Raw genomic sequence first — 23,471 nt, 5'->3', positions numbered from 1 at the left:
GTTGTTTGAATCACACCTCTTTACCTTTCCAAATGATTGCAGAACGTCGTTTAATACAGACTAAACCCAAGATCTGGGAACCTGCTGTAAAATGTGTGCATTGAGTTAAAGAGGAGTGGAGTCAAAACTATAATATAAAGAATTAGAAAAGCAAGCTGACACATCGTACATCTGAAACAATCTGGAGTCCTTACAAAAATACAAACACATCATGTGCAGAAGGGCATTCATTTCAAGATGTATTACAAAAGTAAAAGCCAAAGGGCAATTAAGGGCAATAAGATTTTTCATTTCCTCTAGGACTGGTTACTCTGAGACATGTAAAATACTTGTTTAGTTTCTGCCTTTGAGTCTACCTTAACATTTTGAATTATCCATGGGTAAGAAAAAACAATATAAGCCTATTAGATCAATAAACTTACACTCTGCATTGGGAGTGGGAGGGATTTACCTATTCATTTTAGCAACTAGTATTTGACATAGTCAGTATTTTAAATAGATAGTGCTTGGCAGTGGAAACAAAGTGTTGAATGAGTAAGTGGACTATCACACAGGTACCTGAACAGTTTTAATGCTATTCCTTCCAGCTACAGAGCAAAATACACTCCAATCAAATGCAATATAATGATTACTTATCAGATGTCCTCGATAAAGCAGTTTTTAAGGTATTGTCCCTTGCCTGTAATGCTGACAATACCTGCACCACATGTGCATGGCTATGATATTGGAGCATATCGACAACCAGCAACAAGCCTGCCTGCCTCCCTGGTGCAACAGAAAAAGGATGCTGAGCAAATGTGCGTGTCTTTCTCTTGAAAAGAAGTGGATCTGCATGGAAAAGTGCAACGCCAGATGTGAATGTGAAGTAATGTGAAGTTTTGCGGTCACGTCGCGGACGTTTGGAGAGGCACGGCAGCAGCGCGCCGGGACGGACGGACGGACGGACAGACAGACCGGGCTGCCGCACACTGCCAGCTCGCTGCCCGGGCCGCTCAGGTGGGAGACCCCGCTGCCACCAACTGCAATAAGACATGTCGGGACACCAAGAGCGCCCACGCATGCCTTCATTTCAACACATACTCACGTAGTGTTTGGAAGGATTGCGCCTCTTCTCCACATCCACGACTTTCACATCCACCACCGTGCGAAACTGCATCTTGCACCTTCCCAGGAACAAACGGCCAACGCGGGCTATCCAGACCGAGCAGACCGAGGGGTCACGTATAATCCAGGCCCTTCGAGTCAATGGAGGTGACGCTTCAAGTACCGGCACAATTCACAGGAATCCTCGGGAGTTTCAGCCGTGAATCGCAATGGGAAATGTCCTAAAGATGACAAAACGTTCTGCTTAAAGAAATGAAATGTACGAACTGCTTCATTCCAGCAGCATCTGCACACTTCGGTGTCCCACTGTGTCAGTGGAAATGGCCGATTCTGGGGCGAATTGAAAAAGCCGGGCGCAGCGGACCTCGGTGACTGAGCGACCCTCGCATCGGTTTGGCAGCGGGCTGGGCTGGGCTGGGCTGGGCTGGGCTCCTCCACTAGGAATGGCCTGGGGGTCCTACCGAGAAACAAGAAAGGACTTCTCCTCCTCCTCCTCCTCCTCCTCCTCCCATGAAGGACGGACTAAGGAGGCTGTCTTTTCCCACCCACCGAGGGGCGGGGGGCTCTTCAGCGCGACGGCAGAGACGGGAGGACTTCGGGTAGCGCACGTTTCCGCAGCTCTGCGCAGCGCTGCACGACTCCGGCGATCCCATTGGTGGAGCCGCGCAGAGCTGCGGAAAAGCTTATCAGTTGACACTTTTTCCTCACGTAAATTCTGGGTAACACACTAACAACAACAAGCCTGCCTATATATTGGTTTTACTCTGTAATAGCATCGCATTCAAAGAATCCCTACATTTTACTTCAATGTAAAATATTCCAAGTATGTCAAATGGAGGCCAGTAGTTCTATTAAACCGCCTAATTGTCATCATCACTATATGGAAATGTGACACTAAGGTCACAGACTATATTTCCGTGTGTAGTTTTAAAATAGTGTGTGTGTGTGTGTGTGTGTGTGTGCGTATAGCCATTCAGAGTAGAATACATTTTATAATAATCATCAGTCCTAATTGCCATAATTGAATAAAATAATGTGTGATGATCACCGATTTAAATAGAATGTGTATCTACACATGTAATACAGCAAACTGATATTGATTAATAAGACATTATCTTCAGTTGTTGTCTAAGTAGTCTCTTAGTAGACAAAACGAAGAAGGTTAATTGTTTGACAGCGCCCTCTAGTGACACCATTTGCGAGGGGGCGAAAATAATACAAAATATAAACAGAAGGACATGTATTTGCAAAGGGCACCGCTGTTTTTCTATTTTCACATTGGAATTAACATTTGATCAATGTGAACCATGGAGCATTTGACATGGCATTTTCATTTTGTTATGGAAACGGCGTAAGAGTAAGTAAACTACAAAGGGGGCGCTGGTTTTGCCTTTTCACATTTAAATGAGTGTTTCCCAATTGTGAACACAATCTCGTGTATTCAAGACTCTAAACACACAACAACAAAAACAGCCAATTTCCCCAAACCCCACGGAAATCTTGCACAATGAAACACTGCAATCAAAATCATGCACTCTTTGCATCCAAATGATAGACACACACACAATCAAATGAATAGAACTTAGTGACAACCAATCACACTAGTGTCATATTTAAAACACTATTTTCAGAACTGAACTTATTTCCTTTATTACACAAATTAAAACATAATTTGTATTTCCACATGACTCAATACATTTCAATCAGCATACTGTAAGCAAAGACAGTACATTATATTTAACATATGCAAAGCAAGAGAAATAGGCCTACATTGTACTACTGCTACTGTATGTTAGATCAATTAGAGCATGAACTATATAAAGAAACCATCAACATACAGTGAAAACAAAATCATGACAATCAAGAAAAAATACTCCATTACAAAAAATGTGTCATGTGTGTTGTTTTGGTCCAGACACAGATGTTCATCAACATCACAGGCGATGTTCTCCTTGGCCAGATGGGGGGGGGCGGGTTACTGTGTGGCAGGCCCAGTTCTAGACTGCTATGATTGAGGGGGCTTTGGGAAATGTTTGGGGGGCAGTATTTTTTTCTACCCATTATATAGTATGTGATGTACAATACAGGGCTATTAGCAGCTTTACCCTTATTGCTTTAAGTCTTGTCTACTGTATATAACAAATACAACATTGTATCTTTCATTCAGCCCATCCCCAAAAGGAGGAAAATGTTTCAATGAATGTTTCAATGATGCCTAATTTCACACTGTGATCTATCCTAAAAGGAAAATAATATTTTCTGATCATTTAAAGACTGAAAATATATTTGAACTGTTTATAACAAATGCATATTGTTTTACCCATCTCCACCCCCTCTCTTAGAAGGACAATATTACTATTATGTCCAATTTTACAGTATCTTAAATGTTTTATATATTTGACAAATTAGACGTTAAACCATGTTTTTATAAATGTTAGAACCTTGTCAATATCTCTACCTGCCACCACCCCACTTAGGAGGACATCTTTTTTATAGTTATACATTAACTTAAAAACTTGTTTTTCCATTTCTAGTCGTTCCTAAACATACTCAACTTTTGCCTTGAAACTTGAAAGGCATACTATATTACAAACTATTGTGAAAAAAGACAAAGCCTGTAGAAAAAACACTAACTGTCTCACAGCATCATTACAACAAACAATTATTGACTTTTCATGAGGTAAATTGTACACAAAAACAAAAAATTATATGTTGCAAAAGCAGCCACAACATCTCACAACATCAATCTTTATTTTTGCAAAAACCCCAACAAATGCATCCATATCAAAGCCATTTGTTATTGACATCTCTTGGGCCAAAATGACCACATTATTTTTCCTATCATGTAGCATAGTGTAACGGAAGGGGGTTAAGACCCGTGACAAAGTAGAGAATGAAATCTCACAAGATGCTGAGGATACCCCAATAACTAAAGCAGTCACATAAAATGAATGCAGCTCTGGACATGCTTCCTTATATCCCTGTACATGGTTACACACTGTTGAAAGATTCACATTACCATAGAATTTCTTAAGCAGCATGGGTTTAGCATTTTGAATTTCATTTGTCATACTGTCAGATCAATATTTCTCCTTGAAAATCTGTTTTCCATTTTATCAATTGCTCTATCCACAATATTTAGAAGTTTTATCATGAGTGACTGACTGGGGGTATTAGATGAATCAGAGTCTGCATGCCCAGCAGTGGAGAGAATAATGCTGTCTGCCAGCTGTGTGCTCATTGTTCTTTTTCTCAGGAAGGGCTATCTACTATCTCAAAATGACTCCACATTTCATCTTCTCTGATATCTTTCAAACCCTGCAAAGAGGAACTGATTACCTCCCCAGCACTGCACAGATCTACAGAGTGAGCTTGCAGAATAGAATTAGCCGGCTTCAAGACACCAAGAACCTTTAAAAGAAATTTACCTATTTAAAAAAAATGATGCTTTTTCAACAGCCCTGATGCCTCTGTGCATATCTCCATTGCTGCTGCACTATCCTCTGAGACCTCAGACAGAATATTAAGTATTCTGATTCTCTACCAGGCACCTTGTTACTTCATAGTGACTTGTCCACCTTATTTCTAACAATCTTTTAAGACAAGGGACATCATAGTTATTTGAAACATAGTGCCGATGAAAGAATGAGTGAAGAGATCCTGATGGCTCGAATAATGTTTTGGCACATGGCTGTGCTTGCATTGCATGCACCACTGCCAAGTGCAGTTGATGGTTAAAGCAGTGTATGTATGGAATGTCCCTGCCTATTTTCTTTTGCAATAATGCCTGCACACCACCCCTGATCCCACTCATAACAGATGCACCATCATAACACTGGCTGATTATGTTATCGGGACTGTAACTTCCATCACACAGATGTTTCAAAAGCTGTGTTGTTGTGTATTCAGCATCCAACTGACTTAAGTCAAGCAAACCAATGAGATGTTCCTTGGGAACCGAATCACATACAAAACGAACCATAACAGACAGATTCTCAATATTTGCACCTGTCTCTGGTTCCATCACTTTTTATACAGAACCCTACTGTATCTGCATTTTCATAATTATTTTTTACCTCATTCAGTACTAAGCTGGCTAAAGAATCAATTATTTAATTTTGCATATTTGTAGAGGTGTACTTTGCATTTTGAGGGATATTGTGTGTTATTTCACAAAGTTTGGTATCCCTAGCTAAGCTATATTCAAACAGCCTCATGAACAGCCCAGCAGACATATGGCCCTCGCTGTTTGTTGCCTGAGCACTTTCAAAGATTCCACAAAGGGGAAACCCGTTGACTGCTAAAAATCTCACAACTTCACCTACTGTATGCTTTTGACATAGTGCCTATTATTCTCTAACTGGGTAGGCCCTCAGAAATACTGTAGGATATGGTCTCACCACTTTCCTCCTGTTTCATTTCTGCACATGACGCTGTATTTTGCAAATGGTATTGGCTAGACACATGCCTTTGAAATCCCTTATCCTTATCTAGTGCATTGTAAAAATTACAGCTCTATCATTTGTGCTTCCAAATTTGCAACAGGGGAAGCAAAAGCATGCGACCAGGTTGACTGAATACTCCATCCACGGTCTTTCACCATACCAGCTCCGATTGAATGCACGAGTGGTTTGAACAAACATACATTTAGGGCAGTGGTTTTCAAACCGGTCCTGGAGTACTCCCTACCCTGCTGGTTTTTGTTCCAACTGAGGTCTTAATTGCTTATTTGAATCCTTAATTGACCTAACAAAGCAATATAGCATTCAATTAAGAAATTAAGACCTAGGTTGGAACAAAAACCAGCAGGGTAGGGAGTACTCCAGAACCGGTTTGAAAATTCCTGATTTAGGGAATGACTTAACAATGGGCTGCGAGGGTACACTTGTGTTCAGCCCATGGCTAGCATCTATCAAAAGCCCTCGTCCTGCAACTGTACACAATCAACCACCACCACCCCACAAAAAGAATGCCCCCTAAATAAAGTAAAAATAAATAAAAAATGTATAAGATATAAAACACCAACAATTAAGGTCTAAAGCTAATGTATGCATTTCGTAATGTAAAACCAGTGACACTGGCAACTGATCAGACAGACAGCCTATAGCCTGCGCGCTGCGTCTCAGACTTTTATATTGTCAAACCAACCAATCAGAAATTAGGAAAATATATCATTTTGAAAATGTAATTTGTTTGATTGGTCGTTTTTCTTGTTTTTATTTGAGGGGGCATGACAAAAATTTGAGGGGGTGATGCGGCATCCAGCCCCCCCTAGAACCAGGCTCGCCATGTGGCTTGGCACATCCACTCCTGACAGGACTCCGCTGGGATGTCACTGATCTCCTCCGTCACCTGGAGAAAAGCCATACACTCGTGGGGTGAAATGGGGAATAGGGTAGGAGAAGTGTAAACCTGGGATGGTCATGGAACCAGTTGTGGACATGAGCAGCCCGATGGAAACGCACGTTGTCCCAAATGAGAACATTCATGTACTGTTAAGGATCCCCTGGCCCTCTCTGCTGCGGTTGAGAAAGATTGTTATATATGGTGATCAGGAAATTAAGGAGATGGGCAGTGTGGTCTAAAACTAGTCATAGTATAAAACTAAATTGAAAAGGAAAAAAATGTGTTCCCTGATATGTTTACGGATTTAAAATGTAATTTTCCTGCTGTGACTGTATCTGACCACTAGATGCCCCCCTGAGTACAATCATTTTCTTTCCATTGTCAGCAACAACATACAATGATCTTGTCTAGAGGTTAAAGATAATGTCAAATATTATAATAGATGAAACATTCAAAGCTCATTTAACTAACAAAGTACCTGCACATTAATCTACTATAATCATTACATATATGTTCAGTACATAAGCTGTAGTCCTTCAGTCTGTTGATTCTCCTGAAGTCCTTTTCTTAACTCCTACAATGGCAGTTTCAGTATGAGGTTCTGTGACTGAAAAATACAGTATTATGCTTTTTAAAGTTATTGCCTTTCCGAATAGGCCACAGTTCACACATGAGAGTTGTGTAAGACAATTTCAGTTGTGTAACCTATTCTCCACCCAAGCAATGGATAGTCTGCTCTGCAAGACACAGGGGGGCCCATTGTGGCAACAAACCTGTTCCCAGTTGTGTCTGTTCCACAATCTGCCCTTTCAACAGTCACTTCCCAATCACTGCCATCAACGTTGGGACTGAATGTGTCTACTGCCACGGAGACGCCAGCCTCCCTCCCCCAACACATCATACAAAAAGAAAGACACCTGGTGGAAATACAGCAGGGAAGCTTTTGACTGAACAGGAGATCAGTCTGCAAAAAGGACCAAGATGCTAAAAACCCTCATAGAAACCAATGAATGGCACCAGCACAAGAGGGAAGAAACAGAGGGATAGAAGACAATGTAGGGAAATTGAACTGATAAAATAAATGAAAGCTGTCTCTGCAAAATAGGACAGAATTATTGAACTGTTAGAAAAAATAGTGGAAAAGCAGTGATATTATTTATTTGTATTGGCTGGAGAGGATTGTTATTTCTCTTTCTAACTCAGTTTCATTTTGCATGCTTTATCACATAACTATTTACAATGGTTATACACAGAGGGCAGGGGATTATGTACTTTCTTATAGTCTATAAACATATATCTTGGCGATTCCATCCTGATCACATGATGGAACCCCTGGTTCCACATCCTCATGTTCCTGAGGCATGTCCGTGACTTCATTGAGCTCCAGGGTTCCCATGCAGATATGATAGAGGATGCAGCAGAAACCTAAAAGCTCTTTCTACTGACATTCTAGCGGATGACAACTTCCTATTGTACCGGTGCTGTAACCGTTTTAACTGCATCTTGTATTAGAGGTGATGAGATACAAATGTACATAATTAGTGTAGATGGTTGCATATTACTGGATTGCTGGTATCAAACCTGTCTGCAATACCTCTGTATGACTCAAGGTTTGACAGAGTCTATAGTCTGGCCAGCACAACATTTTGGAAAGGCCATTTTGTCCCATGTGGATTGTCATAACATGACTGCAATTCCAACATCAGTTCCTGTATCAGGCAATTACATGTTAATTTACACATTCTATTCAAAGCACAATAAGAGTTCGAACGCTGAAAGGGATGATTATATAACATGGAATGTATTAAGGTGAAATATACACTGCTCAAACACTTAAATCACACATCGGATCTCGATGAACGAAATATATTAAAGATCAAAATCTTTACTGTACATTGTGTAATTCGTTGAGAACAAAATGACGTAACAACGGTCAATGGAAACCAAAAGCACCAACCGACTGAGGGCTGGATTTAAACTCGCACTGAAAATCAAAGTGATTAAGTGAATTTCATCACAGCAACTCATAATGTGTAGTGCATCAGCTTTTTGTGACGTCATTGCATTCGCCGTTGCCTAGGAGATGGACGATGCGATAATTGACGTGTCGCTGTGCCCTCAGTCAGTCAGCCGTCAATAAACTGTGTGATGAGGGCGTTTCTGGGGATTTGGACGGGTGAGGTTTAAATGGTCTAACACATCGTGTTTCTGGCCAGGGTGCCGTCTTACACCTATACTTGCCAGTTTCAGTTATAGCTAAGAGAGCTGCACCTCTGACAGACTTCACAGGGGAGGGTTGCTTGTTTTCCGGCTGCATCCTTTGAAGAACTGTTCTGAGAAAATTATAAGTGATTTAATACCTGGTGCACAGCAAAGTATATCAAAATGGTTTGTACAAGATATTGTACACAAATGAGTCTCCTGCTTCCTCATTTATTTATTTTTTTGTATCCTTTAGAGCGTGACAGAAGTAACAGTTTTCAAATCAAATCTAAAATACAGCCACTTGTTAAAGCAATCCTTGTGGGACATTTTCATCTTAAATAGCCCTAGAGAATCCAAAAGGAGCAGTTAGGCTGCCTAGTCATGGAAGGAGAAACCTTGAGGACCCCCTGAAAAAGACATCTCTATGCTTGCTTTGTGTTCTATAAGGACACAGCTGTTCATTATATAGTATAATACATAAAGAGGTTTTTAAACAACAAAGAGCAACCAACTAACATCCATAATGTCAACTTTCATTTGTAATTTGTTACTTTGGATGTTATTTTAAGTATAGATATAAAATAATTATTTATTATACATTAAAAAATATATTTTTAATAATTAAGTAGTTATTTATTGTTTTGTACTTTTGTTAAAGCAATAAGCAAAACATCTGTTTTTAAACTTATTTAATTTAATCCTTTTGAATGTGTGGAATATAATGTTTAATCCCTTAATATCTAAAACCAATTATCTCTAAAGTTTTAGTTCAGACTTGAAGATGTGATGGATTAAACAATGTATTTACAAATGTATAGACCGTATCTGATTATTTTGTAACAGTAGTTCTTTTATTGTGTGGCCAACATGTGAAGCTGATTTATCTACAGTGAGGGAAAAAAGTATTTGATCCCCTGCTGATTTTGTACGTTTGCCCACTGACAAAGAAATGGTCAGTCTATGATTTTAATGGTAGGTGTATTTTAACAGTGAGAGACAGAATAACAACAAAAAAATCCAGAAAAACGCATTTCAAAAAAGTTATAAATTGATTTGCATGTTAATGAGGGAAATAAGTATTTGACCCCTTCGACTTAGTACTTGGTGGCAAAACCCTTGTTGGCAATCACAGAGGTCAGACGTTTCTTGTAGTTGGCCACCAGGTTTGCACACATCTCAGGAGGGAATTTGTCCCACTCCTCTTTGCAGATCCTCTCCAAGTCATTAAGATTTCGAGGCTGAAGTTTGGCAACTCGAACCTTCAGCTCCCTCCACAGATTTTCTATGGGATTAAGGTCTGGAGACTGGCTAGGCCACTCCAGGACCTTAATGTGCTTCTTCTTGAGCCACTGCTTTGTTGCCTTGGCTGTGTGTTTTGGGTCATTGTCATGCTGGAATACCCATCCACGACCCTTTTTCTATGCCCTGGCTGAGGGAAGGAGGTTCTCACCCAAGATTTGACGTTACATGGCCCCGTCCATCGTCCCTTTGATGTGGTGCAGTTGTCCTGTCCCCTTAGCAGAAAAACACCCCCAAAGCATAATGTTTCCACCTCCATGTTTGACGGTGGGGATGGTGTTCTTGGGGTCATTCCTCCTCCTCCAAACACAGTGAGTTGAGTTGATGCCAAAGAGCTCGATTTTGGTCTCATCTGACCACAACACTTTCACCCAGTTCTCCTCTGAATCATTCAGATGTTCATTGGCAAACTTCAGACGGGCCTGTACATGTGCTTTCTTGAGCAGGGGGACCTTGCGGGCGCTGCAGGATTTCAGTCCTTCACGGCGTAGTGTGTTACCAATTGTTTTCTTGGTGACTATGGTCCCAGCTGCCTTGAGATCATTAACAAGATCCTCCCGTGTAGTTCTGGGCTGATTCCTCACCGTTCTCATGATCATTGAAACTCCACGAGGTGAGATCTTACATGGAGCCCCAGACCGAGGGAGATTGACAGTTATTTTGTGTTTCTTCCATTTGTGAATAATCGCACCAACTGTTGTCACCTTCTCACCAAGCTGCCCATTCCAGCCTTGTGTAGGTCTACAATCTTGTCCCTGACAACCTTGGACAGCTCTTTGGTCTTGGCCATGGTGGAGAGTTTGGAATCTGATTGATTGATTGCTTCTGTGGACAGGTGTCTTTTATACAGGTAACGAGCTGAGATTAGGAGCACTCCCTTTAAGAGAGTGCTCCTAATCTCAGCTTGTTACCTGTATAAAAGACACCTGGGAGCCAGAAATCTTGCTGATTGATAGGGGATCAAATACTTATTTCCCTCATTAACATGCAAATCAATTTATAACTTTTTTGAAATGCGTTTTTCTGGATTTTTTTGTTGTTATTCTGTCTCTCACTGTTAAAATACACCTACCATTAAAATTATAGACTGATCATTTCTTTGTCAGTGGGCAAACGTACAAAATCAGCAGGGGATCAAATACTTTTTTCCCTCACTGTAGCACTTTAGTATTTGACATGAAGGTGTTTTTCTGATGGATTTGGTCAAGAAAGCAAATGTCTGCAGGGGCATTATGATTGCAACATCACTCCAAATCATGAGCCGATGAGAGAAAATATATTTTTCTTAAACTGCTGAAGGAGCAATAGACTAGAAAAATACAGCCTTGGGTTATTTCTCTAGGGTTATGAAACGTTTTCAGGCTGTATGATCAATGCCAACATTTTATTTTGAAAACTGACGCAACTAAATGAAATTGGAATTGGATGTTTTTTACATTTGTACAGGCATGAACAAATGAGTAGAACACGTTTTTGGAAAAGAAGAAAAAAAAATGGTGATGCCATCGATCAGCTGTGCCAAACCGTAAGTAACACAACTCAATTCCTTGGACTTTCTGCAAAACTCTATGTGCAAGGAACTGACTGTAATCCCAAAGAGTGCCACTGCTGCAACGACAAAGTATTATACCCAGTACTATGTATGGCCCTGGAATAAGCAGTCTGTGCAGACCATTTTTGATTATTTTGTAACATTATATTTTATTATTTTATTATTTACTACTCTGCTCAAATGTTTGAAATGTTTTTAACATTTGTACAGGCAGTCAATGAGGAGAAAGAGCAGGAAGAGAGAGAAACCATCAGAAACTACCTCAAGAAGCTGCGCAAAACCGTAAGCAACACAACCCATTAAGTGCAAAACATCACAAATCTATTCATCACAGTTTCGTAATCCCAGAACAGAGACTGGGTAATATAAAAGCACAGACTGGTATTTTTATAGCGGACCATGCTAAGTGTATATTATTGAAATTAACTAAATGGATCTCAGTATGGAGATCAACATGAAGTCTAAAATGTTACCAAATCCTATGAATTTCTTGACATGATAAACAAGTCTGCACCATTGTCTATTGGTAGAGAAATGTGTGTGCAGTGGCTTTGTCCAGCTGTCGGAGAGCAGGGCAGTGACTGTGAGGCTCTGGTTATAGATCCAGGACATGATGAATGAGAACGAGACTTTGCCTGAGAATGAGAAGCTGGAGATTTGGGAGTTTAACCTGGACATCGAAGAACACAAAAGGATGGAAGCTAAGATTGAAGACGAAGTCGCCAGGGTAACGGAGAGAAACTCAACTTATTGTCTAAAATAGTATTATACAGCATATGCATTAAGTATCTTAATATCTTCCAGATACAATATTTTCCATACTCAGATACATACAGTATTGCTCACCTTCCCACTGTGGTAACTGTGATGCAGAGTTATGTATGTGAATGGTAAGTGTGGATGGTGTTCTTGGATTTGCTAACATCAAAGCAATGTGAAAGATGGGCCTTGACCTGTCTCCTATTTTCATTGGTGCATTTCTGTGTCTATAAGGTCCGTAATGAGATGGAGATGCAGATCCTGGCCTATTGCTACCAGTATGATGTCATCAAAAGGGAATGCTGGGACTCCATGAAGGTCAAAGGGCGAGCAATCAAGGTAACCAGGCCAACACTATATGCAACAAGAATCAAAGGGGAGCAGCCAATCTCAACATCCACAACATTGTGATAAAGGCTTTAAACAATTTCACACATGTCAATGTTAATCCTAGATACATTTTAAAAGTTAAGGTTGTGCTTTAAGTTAAGTTTCATCAGTTGAGAAAATGTAATAATCCTGAGATCTAAACTGGGCTGATGTTGAGCAGATCAGAGATACATCTAGATGTGTATGAATAAGTGATGTGAAGAGGTTGGGCATAATCTGGTGTAACCCTGTACCCTCTTTCAGGCTTTTCACCAAGAGGATGAGGTGAAGAACTACCCCATGAAGGAGCGCACCCAGAGAGAGATGGAGGAGCTGGAGAGAGTGAAAACACTGCGGAGGATCGAACAGGCAGATCTCAGTGTAATTCCCACCCTCTTCAACAATTTCGCCCTGTATAGCTGGCTGAATTTACAACACTGTTGCATGTCTATGACCCTGTGTAGATGGTTGGAGTTAATTAGTCCTTCTTACCACTCTATTGTAGTTTTCAAAGCAGTTCTGTAAGTAAAGTCATTAGTATGTGCCAAAGTGAAATGATGACAACCGTTTCTAGGGTGTTGCTCCTCTAGTGTAAACATACATGTTAATCAGGAGGACATTGGAAGGTGCACATCTAGATCTTTTTAATTCTGAAAAGATGAGAGCAAGTGACAGGGCTAGACATCCTCTGATGTGCTCCCACAAACTCCTCTGCAGATTGTGGAGGACGAGTCCAAGACTGCACCTCAGAAGGATGAAGATGAGGGGGGTGAAGAGGCAGAGAGCCCAGCTCTCATGGGCAGTCTGAGTGCTCAATGTGGTGTCCTCAGCCCTCACCTGTACAATCAGTTTGAGCTGCACACCAGGGAGCAGAAGATCAACCAGACCATCCTGTTGCAGGTACAGCATTGACAGCCGGCTTACTGTCAGGTCCGAGAGGTTTTCTGATGTAGCAGTGAAGCACAGCCTACTGTGGCATAACAAAACAAGATGAATTTAATCTGCCCCATTCATTACCAGGCAAAATTCGGCACAACACATGTCAGTCAGTTTCATATTCATTTTTTTTCATTTCTTGTCCAGGTCCAGTGGAAATTGCACAAATCATCAATATTTAGATGTCAGAGGTTCATATATTGCATGAGCTAATATTTAAACAGGCCATTGCTGCTGCTCAATTCAATGGCTTAGTCCAACCTAATGTGTAACAATTTCTACATTTAAAAAAGTGGGAACACTTTCAATAATACAACAGTCAATTATTGTGAATTGCAGACACATTTTAATATATTGTTTAAATTCAAAGAAAGAAAAATCTGAACAGACTGACTTTGCTCACAAAAAAGGGGAGACGAGGATGAAACAGTCATGTTGTTTTTGAAGTGTGGAGTTGGTAATTTAAATAACCACTAAACCCTGAATAAAGGTAAACAATGTTCTGTTTGTATGTTGAAATGTTTGTCCACCCAGGATGTTATCCACAATGTTAAAATGGCCTTCAATGAGGAGTTTGACGCAGTGTATAAGCAGAAGGAGGAGGAGATGAACCGTGTGAAGGAGAAGAACAGGAGGATTGTGGAAATCATGGGTGACTTGGGCCTGAAGGAGATGCTGTGGGAGCCAACGCTGTCTGTCAACGAGAGGCCAGAGAGGTTATTCACTGTGGACGACTCGGAGGTAGGAACCACTTGCTGTGATGTTGGGTGTTGGCTGTGATATCACGCTTTTGGGATTAGAGCTGACAGAAAATCAAGAAGAATGAAATGGCCACTTGAGTAGGCAAGCAGCATAATGGCCTGTTTAGAGAAAGCAGAAGGTTGATTAGTTACTGCTAACCCCAAAACATATGTTCCCCGTTCATTGGTTACCTTATGTACCTTATGTTCTTATGTGCACAACACCTCATGTGGTAGTATACACTCATTTGAACTGTTCTGTTTTTATATATTTCTATAACTACCACAATCACACAGCATTAGGCACATGATCTGAAACTTAGGTCACAGTTTTACAGAATAATAATGAAGTTGAAAATTGAGCGTGGTTAAAGTCAACTCATTACAGTCAATCTTAGTGACCATAACATGAATCAATTGAATTCTGCTGAAACATAAATACATTCATAAAAAGTTGACTTTGCTGCAAGGGTTTAGAGATACTAGTGATTTATAGTGTTTAGATTCACTGTCATTGTATTTCCAGATTAAAGTTGAAAAATACATCACCCCAGAACAGAAGTTGAAAGCAGAGGAACTAGCCAAGACTGAAGAACAAAGAAGACTGGCTGCCAAGGTAACACACATGAGAAAGAAATTTGAAAATTAAACTTGTGTTGGAGTGTACAGTTGGGTTGGCGGAAGAATAGCAAAGGCATGAGAAAGATAAGTGTACAGTATTTAAAGTAAAATATGCTTAAGGTGGCATATCATTCTAATAAACATGATGGGAACTAAAGTACATTTTATGTGGAAGGCGTAGAATGCATGTGGAAAAAGAGTTGTGTTGAGATGATGTATAATATGATAATATTCATTCTCTTTAATTTTGGAAAAAGAGCATTTTTTTTTCTGCAAATTTGAAAAGCAGTCTTTCCTATAAAGCAGCCTGATGAAAGCCTGCTAGCACTGCAGAACTCGTTGTGTTTTGAATGTCAGAGCTGGTAGTGCAACAGTACCCTGAAACCCCCCTTTCTCTGCAGTGTTATAGAGAGAGAGCCCTTTGGGACATGATGTGGGGAGTTCTGGAGGATAAGAAAGAGGATATTTTGAAAAAGGTGAGGAACTGAAGAGACTGGGTTGTTGTCAATCATGAATTATGCATAAGGATGCTTGAAACTGTTTTGAAATATTTAAAAAGTGATTTGTAGAACTAGTTCTATGCTGGTCTTTAGGCAGCTAAATACATACTTTTAGTGCTGTATGATTGTGTGTTTTGGATCAAATATAAACAGCTTTGCTCCCAACTGTTGCTGTATAAAGAAACAAACCCAGCCTTTTATTAGTTTATCTTATAAACCTAAGTTTCCAAAAGAGAGGAGGTAATTTGACCCATTGTGCTCATTTGGTGTTCATTACAAACTTATTGATCCAAAGATCCCATCCAGTCTATTTTTCAACCAATTGTGTAATTATAAGCAGAAGAAAACCCCATGGTTATAGGTGTAATCTATGTTTGTCTACACTGACCCCCTGGTCTCGGTTGTGATGCCTTCAGGAGATTCCACAGCCCGAGTTCATGTCCAAACCAGAAGTGCAGTGGACTGAGGAGGAGAAGAAGGATTTTAAAGAGTATGAAAATAAAGTGAAGGAGCTGAAAGAGGAACAGGAAAAATACAGAAAGGTAGTAAACTAACAGTTTCTAACACTAATTATGCCTTAGGGCTGAGTCTTAGAGATGTGATCTTTTGAAATGTGAACATTGAACCCATTGGTTGACGCCCCACTTGTTTACTTCTCTTGAGTGACGTCTAATCATTTAAGCACCAGAATTTGGAGACGATAGGGCACTACTGACCAAAGCATGTTCCTACCATTGATTTATGCCAGCAAAGGCCGATATTTATACCAACCTTCATTTGGGAATATACAGTATAAAATGCATTATTATATCACCAAAAACATGAGTCAGAATTTTAGAATGGCACACCATGTTTATTAAAAGAGCTTATAAATGATTGCTGTGGTTGAAGTCTCTTTACTGACTGTGTGTTTCTGGTTTGACTTTTAACTTTGGTAAAGGCACTAGAAGCAGAACTGAAGAAACTGCAGACCTCCATTAAGGATGCAACCCAGGTCTTTGATGAAAAACTAGACCGGCTCGCTGAGAGAAAACTGCAATATGAAAAGGCGATCTGTCAGGTGAAAGAATATACTCTAATTGCAACAACGGGGGAGGGACGGGGGATGGGCTCGAACACTACAATATCATATCTTACATATGTATGTCCTTCATCCAGCGGGATGTTCTCTAAAGCTTATGATACAAAATGAAACAGCTGAACACACTTTAAATAATTTCTAACTGTACCGATCAATGGGTTGGTGGTTGGTACATTTCTACATATCTTAGCATTCTTATTTAGTGGATTCTTGTTGAAGTACTTTTTGAGATTTTAAAGGCTGGGGTCTTGCTTTTAACTGCCATATGCAGCCATAATTCAATAGAAAGTCAATGAGGTTTTGTGCTTGCATACTTTTAAAACTGTAGCATTATGGCTATATGATGCATACATTTAGAACATGGCAGCCTTCAGATTGATATTCCTGTTATTAATGTCAACTTTAATACTTGTAAAATAAAGAACAATCATACGAGAAAACAAGGGCAATCAAGATGACCAGAAAAGCAGCTCTGTGATGAATGTTACATTTTACTGCCTTAGATCTGTTTCTTTTTTTAATTTTCAGTCAGAGATCCGAATCGCACATCTGTCATATTCCACTGATGTGGAGGAAACCATGAAAATCCGACAGAAAAAGCTCGAAGTAAAACTGGAAAGATCCAGGAAGATAAAGGTAGCTGTCTCTTTCACAGAACACCTAATGTATTTACATTTACTGCAGTTATTTAGTCAATACTATTAATTCAGCTGTGTAAAATGCCCAACAGAGTTGTTGATAAGACAAGATTAAACAGAAAATACATGCTATACAAAAGCTTTGGTGGATTTATGGGAGTGCCAGCAACAACAAGCTTGCATAACACCTACATTTGTTAACAATAGACAATTCATATCCAATAAAGGTTTTATTCAGGGGCTTGTATATTTGATCATGGCTCATATTTGCATCCAATTGTGTTGTTTGAAGGCTGGGGCTGTACTGACCTTTAATCAGCAAAAACAATACTGCGATTTGGAACAGCATTGCATTGTTATGTTTTATTTTTGGAGGATATGACATCGAGTCATAATGAAACTGATTTCCCTGTTGTTCACAGCGTGACAGTGCAGAGGAGTTGAAGAAGCACAAAGAAGATGTTGATGCCTTCAGAGAGACCTATGAGAATGCTGTTGCAGAAGACAACGTGAGTTTATTGCAGGTTTTATGTAGCCCCCTTTCCCAAAGTGTCAAACTCCCATAAACTTTCACGTTATTGATAATCATAATTAAACCTTTACTTTTTCAAATGAATTTAATTATTTTTATTTTTACTCCCACTCAGCTGATGGACCGTGGTTTCAGGAAAGACTTCTCTGATGTCCCTGGCCATGTAGTAGAACACCTGTACAAGTTGTACAAGTGCCAACCCAGGTAAAATCAGATGACTTTCACATCACAGAGGAAGAGGAACATGATGAATAACAATGAGATGCCATTTTCCAGTGCATGACTGGAAGTTGTATTTTAATCCTGAGTTAGTGCTGATTGCTTGACCAGCTATGAAGCCACAATGTCATCCACAAAGTGTTAAAAAGGGTGTAGGACTCAAAAGTTGACAGTAGGGCATGCCAGTGTGTGTTTTTGGGCTAGAGTGGGATTATAGATTGTGAAAGAAAGAAACCAAATACAGAAACCAAAGAAACCAAGCTCAAGATATTCAGATGATGCGGGTCTCCAGAGAGATGCAGGCAGTACATTACGTGTAGCTGACCTCCACTAGACTGCTGTTATAATTGGCAACTGCAAACTCAGGACTTGCAGGTGGAAGATAAAAAATCAGTAATGGAAATAACATCATATAAAGTTGCAGGCTCCACATTGCTGTATAACTGCCCTACCTCACTGACTAGTGATAAGCTGTGCACTGGACTGGATGGCATTTGATTAGCCTTGCTGCGCCACTGCAGTCAGTACAGTAATCGTGAGACCAGGTACATCAGTCGCAACAGCATTGTTCCCTCACACTTGTGGGTTGAAGTGAATTAAAACAGACATGTCTGGGAGACACGGGATTGAAATAGCAATGTGTGTGCACCTGGCTGGCCATTTGAATTAAGTCATGAAACGCTTTGTTCTTTTTCAGTACTTGAGCGAGACAGATTATGACAAGGATTTGTCCTATTTGTCTACTGTGGGAAAACACTTTCCATGGAAGAAAAGGTAAGTGCCAATATGTATGTTGCATTGGTGTCATTAGAACCGGGTGATCAATTTGTAATAGCCCCGGATCTTTTGACCCTCCCCCCTACCGGAGAAATCACTGTCAGCACCCCCCACCCCCCGCTCCTACCGGAGTAATCACCGCCAGCACCACTATCCCCCACCCCAGTCCTACCGGAGAAATCACTGTCAGCCCCGGGGAGAGCTGAGGTCTAGCGACGCCCCTGGTATGTTGTAAGAATCATCAATGGCTCTCAAATTGATGTATAGAGAAATGTGATCTTTCCATCTCTTACAATGATTTGTGCCTAAACATTTCCATATAATGTTTATAACAAATCTGCATTAACCTTCACAATGTTTCAAATTATTTCTCTTGGCACTGGAAAGTACTGAAAGTATTTACTCATTAAAAAGGGATAAAAGCATGACTGTCCAAAAATCTCATGGGAACACAAATCCGTGGGTACATGAAACTGTACACAGTCTATACAACAAATTGTTTACATACTCAATCTCATTAGGCAATCTCGGTTGGCAAGGGATTACTGTATGGCACCATGGAAAGCATAGAAAGGGACAGGTTTTTCAGCCTATTCTCTGGTGATGAGGACAGCAATGGTGTTCTGCCTACGAGCCTCTCTGACTCGTGTTGTGACGTGCCCCCGTTTACTGTGAATTACTTTGCATTTTCTGTCACCAGCGGTGGAGCAGAATCAGGAGAGCAGTGCAGAGGAACGGTACAAAGACATCCTCCAGAGAAAAAGACTGGTGGACCTGGCCAAAGCACAAGCTCAGGAAGTTGCCATCCTCTGAGCAGACGTGGAAAGAGTGAGAATGAAGACCTTCCCAGCCCTGATCCAACTTGAACAAAGAGCAGAAAGAGTATGACAGAGTACTATGGGGCACCGTTTGTGTCATACGTAATTTCGTGCACGAAATTAAATGCTACTTTTACATTTTGTGCACAAAATATATTTTTCCTTATGTCATTTCATGGACATAATGCATACCCGGGTGTTCATTCCGTCCATGGAAGGCAAAGTACATTTAACTTTTCATTCACAAAATTGCTAAGCATGAAATAAGTATTTTGTATGACAAAATACACATTATGTGCAGGAAATGTGAATTATGTGCATGAAATGGTCATTTTGTGGGACGAAATGGTCATTTTGTGCCAAAATACACATTATGTGCAGGAAATGTGAATTATGTGCAGGAAATTGTCATTTTGTGGGACTAAATGTGAATTATGTGCATGAAATGGTCATTTTGTTGGACTAAATGTGAATTAATTATGTACATGAAATGGTCATTTTGTGGGACGAAATAAACATTATGTGCAGGAAATGTGAATTATGTGCAGGAAATGGTCATTTTGTGGGACGAAATGGTCATTTTGTGCCAAAATACACATTATGTGCAGGAAATGTGAATTATGTGCAGGAAATGGTCATTTTGTGGGACTAAATGTGAATTATGTGCAGGAAATGCACATTATGTGCAGGAAATGTGAATTATGTGCAGGAAATGGTCATTTTGTGGGACGAAATGTGAATTATGTGCAGGAGATATAAATTATGTGCAGGACATTGTCGTTTTCTGGGACTAAATGTGAATTATGTGCATGAAATTGTCATTTTGTTGGACTAAATGTGAATTAATTATGTGCATGAAATGGTCATTTTGTGGAACTAAATGTGAATTATGTGCATGAAATGGTCATTTCGTGGGACAAAATGGTTATTTTGTGCCAAAATACACATTATATGCAGGAAATGTGAATTATGTGCAGGACATGGTCATTTTGTGGGACTAAATGTGAATTATGTGCATGAAATTGTCATTTTGTTGGACTAAATGTAAATTAATTATGTCCATGAAATGGTCATTTTGTGGGACGAAATGGTCATTTTGTGGGACGAAATGACAATTTTGTGCCAAAATACACATTATATGCAGGAAATGTGAATTATGTGCAGGAAATGGTCATTTTGTGGGACGAAATGTTAATTATGTGCATGAAATGGTTATTTTGTGGGACAAAATGGTCATGTTGTGCCAAAATACACATTATGTGCAGGAAATGTGAATTATGTGCAGAAAATGGTCATTTTGTGGTACGAAATGTTAATTATGTGCATGAAATTGTTATTTTGTGGGACAAAATGGTCATGTTGTGCCAAAATACACATTATGTGCAGTAAATGTGAATTATGTGCAGGAAATGATCATTTTGTGGGACTAAATGTAAATTATATGCATAAAATTGTCATTTTGTGGGACTAAATGTGATTATTATGTGCATTAAATGGTCATTTTGTGGGACGAAATGCTCATTACTCGATTTGTGATATCATCGTAACATGAGACATGTTGGCAAATCTGATCAGAGTTATGGCGCATACGAGTTTAAATTGTAAACATATATATTTTTTGTAATCTCAGTTTCAAATACCGTCAGTAACTCCCAATGCAGCAGACTGGACAAATTTTGAACCAGCCAATATTGAATTAATCACATTAAAATATCTGGAGCTGATAAACAATCAGGGGGTCTTGTTTCTCTTTGCATAGAGGAGAACAAATACGTTAAATAACAGTTGCATGAAGGCATAGGTATAATTTTGTTGGGGGAATGAGGTAGGCGCTTTGTGAATCAGACAAATTGTACCCCCTCGTTTGAAACAGGAAATGGGACCCACTGAATGTTTATCAGATCCAGATATTTTAATCTGATTAATTTAATATTGGCTGGTTTTAAATTTGTCCAGTCTGCTGATGGTATTTGAAATAGGTATGTTTATAATTTCAACTAGTATGCACTATATGTCTGATTGCTAATATGTCTCACGTGTCATGATGGTTTCACAAATCAAATATGTGACTCACGAAAGTGCATCTCATGCACAAAATGTAAAAGTTGCATAGTGCTTTTGTGCACTAAATTATGTATGACACAAACGGCACCCCATAGAGTACAGAGTAAAAATACAAAGGATTTCTACAGTGTTGTTTTAATTGAAACTAGACCCATGAATATAGGTTTATATTTTTGAATTCCTACTGTTCCTACTGCAGCGTTATGTTGGGTGTATTTTGATAAGAGCATTTTAGCTCTGAGCTGAAGCACTGATCTAAAGAAGACCTCTCCCCCCCAAAGTTATCAGATTTCCTTAACTCATCAGCTTGGAACTGGTTTACAACAAAGTGACAATTTTGGGGAGGATGGCACCGAGAATAGGCCAAATAGTTTGGAATCCTGCTATGAGATGTCTGGAATCCCGACATAGAGCTACGAACCCAGGCCAACCGGCATTTCCAAAAGATGGCATGGATTGACATCAGTCATAAATCAAGCCCCCCTCCAATAGGACACTGGGGGCTGAAACCGAAATCCAATCTCAAAAACTCAAGAACCAATCACCTATTGATCGGACAGACGTATAGAGAACAGCGCACAACCTCTTTCTCGCTCTCTCTCACCTGAACCAGAAACTCGCTGCCACAGCTCAACCTGTAGCTCTGTTGCACGAACCGGAACCAGAAACCAACCAAGTCTTTGCCGGCAACAGAAGAGTTAAACTGGGAGAAGGAGATTGAGTCGTACGAAGAATTCTTTTAAAGGACTTTATTAAATAAAGAACTTTACAGACTGCGCTGCCCGCCTGTGCCCACCTGATCAGTGGAGTTTTACAGCTGGACAATTGACAAATCGACTGTATACGAAAGTGTTCAGTCATTTAAATAGCTATTTGAGTCTTAAGAAACTTGACCCTTGGAACAAACAGGGCCCTGCTTTCCTCAAAGACTTTGTCTTCAAGTAACTATGGTGGAAACCCTGCTTACAAAGAAGATTTTGTGCACAACCTTGGAGCCTTCAAACCAGTGGAAAATCTGTTTGGAAAAGACTCTACATTCGCGAAACCCCAACTTCCAGGTGCATCGACTGAGTGGAAGTTCTTGGAACGAAGCCGAACCGGACTGCCTTTGTTCCAAACCACACGGACCTCATGCCGCATGCTGTTATCTGAGCCCGAAGACAGAGAGGCCTCTCTGCGACGAAGTTCAGATAAGTTTAACAGTTTGGAGTTCATGATTCATGACATTTGAGAAATCAATTAGAAATGTTAATCTGTGATTCATAACTCTAGAATGTGTAATATCATTTAGTTTTCTTAAATATAAATGTGTGTTGCATTAAACTGTTTTGTTGATAATTTTAGAAATAAAATCTGTCAACGCCGAGAAATATCTTCTCATTCCTGTTTAACTGTTTAGTTAGTTGACACAAGTTAATAGACATTAGATTATTGGTGGCCCTGCCTATCCTTAATCATTGAATAATAATCAGTTAAGGGAAATTGTGGTAACAAGTAATGATAGGATCTTTCTCGGCACCTAAACGTAAATGAGACTGATATATATATAACGAGAAGTTACCTGACATAAATACTAACCTGCGTAGTTATTTAATGTCTGACTAACAATACTAATGAGAGACTCACCTTCGTCTTACTAACCGGTATTGTAGTCAATGTGTTTATAACCTTTTTTGTTTAACGATTTGTGTGTTATCATATGCGATCCCATGGTCTTTGATTTGGTCACGGAAGTGATTTGTCTTTGATTTGTTGATCTAGAGTTGAATTTTAATTAGTTTTTCCCTTTTGTATAATTAGTGTAGTGCTACATTTAGTCTTTGTTTTGAATACATTTGACAATTTATATCTTTGGAATTGGTGTCTGCGTCCAATTATTACAGAAATTGAGTTCTACAAGATTCCAGGATT

At 39.7% G+C, this 23,471-nt stretch overlaps 2 protein-coding genes across 7 annotated transcripts in view; one reads left to right on the top strand and one right to left on the bottom strand.

The window, feature by feature from the left end:
- Positions 1 to 1,881, bottom strand: part of sh3pxd2aa (SH3 and PX domains 2Aa) — a 123,797-nt gene extending 121,916 nt beyond the window's left edge. The window contains exon 1 of one of the 3 annotated variants that reach the window (XM_066693582.1): positions 1,085 to 1,881. In XM_066693582.1, coding sequence (XP_066549679.1) covers positions 1,085 to 1,156 — 72 coding nt within the window. In that variant the 5' untranslated portion in view covers positions 1,157 to 1,881. The remainder of the gene's footprint in view (positions 1 to 1,084) is intronic. The other 2 variants (XM_066693580.1, XM_066693581.1) reach the window with 2 other exon arrangements.
- Positions 1,882 to 8,541: 6,660 nt separating this feature from the next.
- On the top strand, positions 8,542 to 23,193 carry LOC136716128 (cilia- and flagella-associated protein 43). 4 transcript variants are annotated; one of them, XM_066693623.1, is made up of 18 exons: positions 8,542 to 8,626; positions 11,401 to 11,479; positions 11,717 to 11,788; positions 12,108 to 12,233; positions 12,500 to 12,604; positions 12,899 to 13,015; positions 13,352 to 13,534; positions 14,105 to 14,311; positions 14,837 to 14,926; positions 15,333 to 15,407; positions 15,848 to 15,973; positions 16,372 to 16,491; positions 17,041 to 17,148; positions 17,573 to 17,659; positions 17,798 to 17,886; positions 18,599 to 18,675; positions 19,379 to 19,560; positions 22,619 to 23,193. In XM_066693623.1, the coding sequence occupies exons 2-16, from the start codon at positions 11,411 to 11,413 to the stop codon at positions 18,603 to 18,605; spliced, it is 1,581 nt and encodes a 526-aa protein (XP_066549720.1). In that variant the 5' UTR covers positions 8,542 to 8,626; positions 11,401 to 11,410; the 3' UTR covers positions 18,606 to 18,675; positions 19,379 to 19,560; positions 22,619 to 23,193. The 4 variants fall into 4 exon arrangements, with proteins under 4 accessions (XP_066549720.1, XP_066549719.1, XP_066549722.1 ...); XM_066693622.1 differs by lacking the exon at positions 22,619 to 23,193 and having other exon boundaries at positions 19,379 to 21,076; XM_066693624.1 differs by lacking the exons at positions 8,542 to 8,626; positions 22,619 to 23,193 and adding an exon at positions 8,633 to 8,838 and having other exon boundaries at positions 19,379 to 21,076.
- Positions 23,194 to 23,471: the final 278 nt, after the last annotated feature.

The sequence above is a fragment of the Amia ocellicauda genome, chromosome 20 (assembly GCF_036373705.1).
Source record: "Amia ocellicauda isolate fAmiCal2 chromosome 20, fAmiCal2.hap1, whole genome shotgun sequence".
In the NCBI taxonomy this organism is placed as follows: Eukaryota; Metazoa; Chordata; class Actinopteri; order Amiiformes; family Amiidae; genus Amia; species Amia ocellicauda.
Note: the sequence above shows the minus strand (reverse complement) of the source record. Positions and strands in the feature narration are given on the sequence as shown.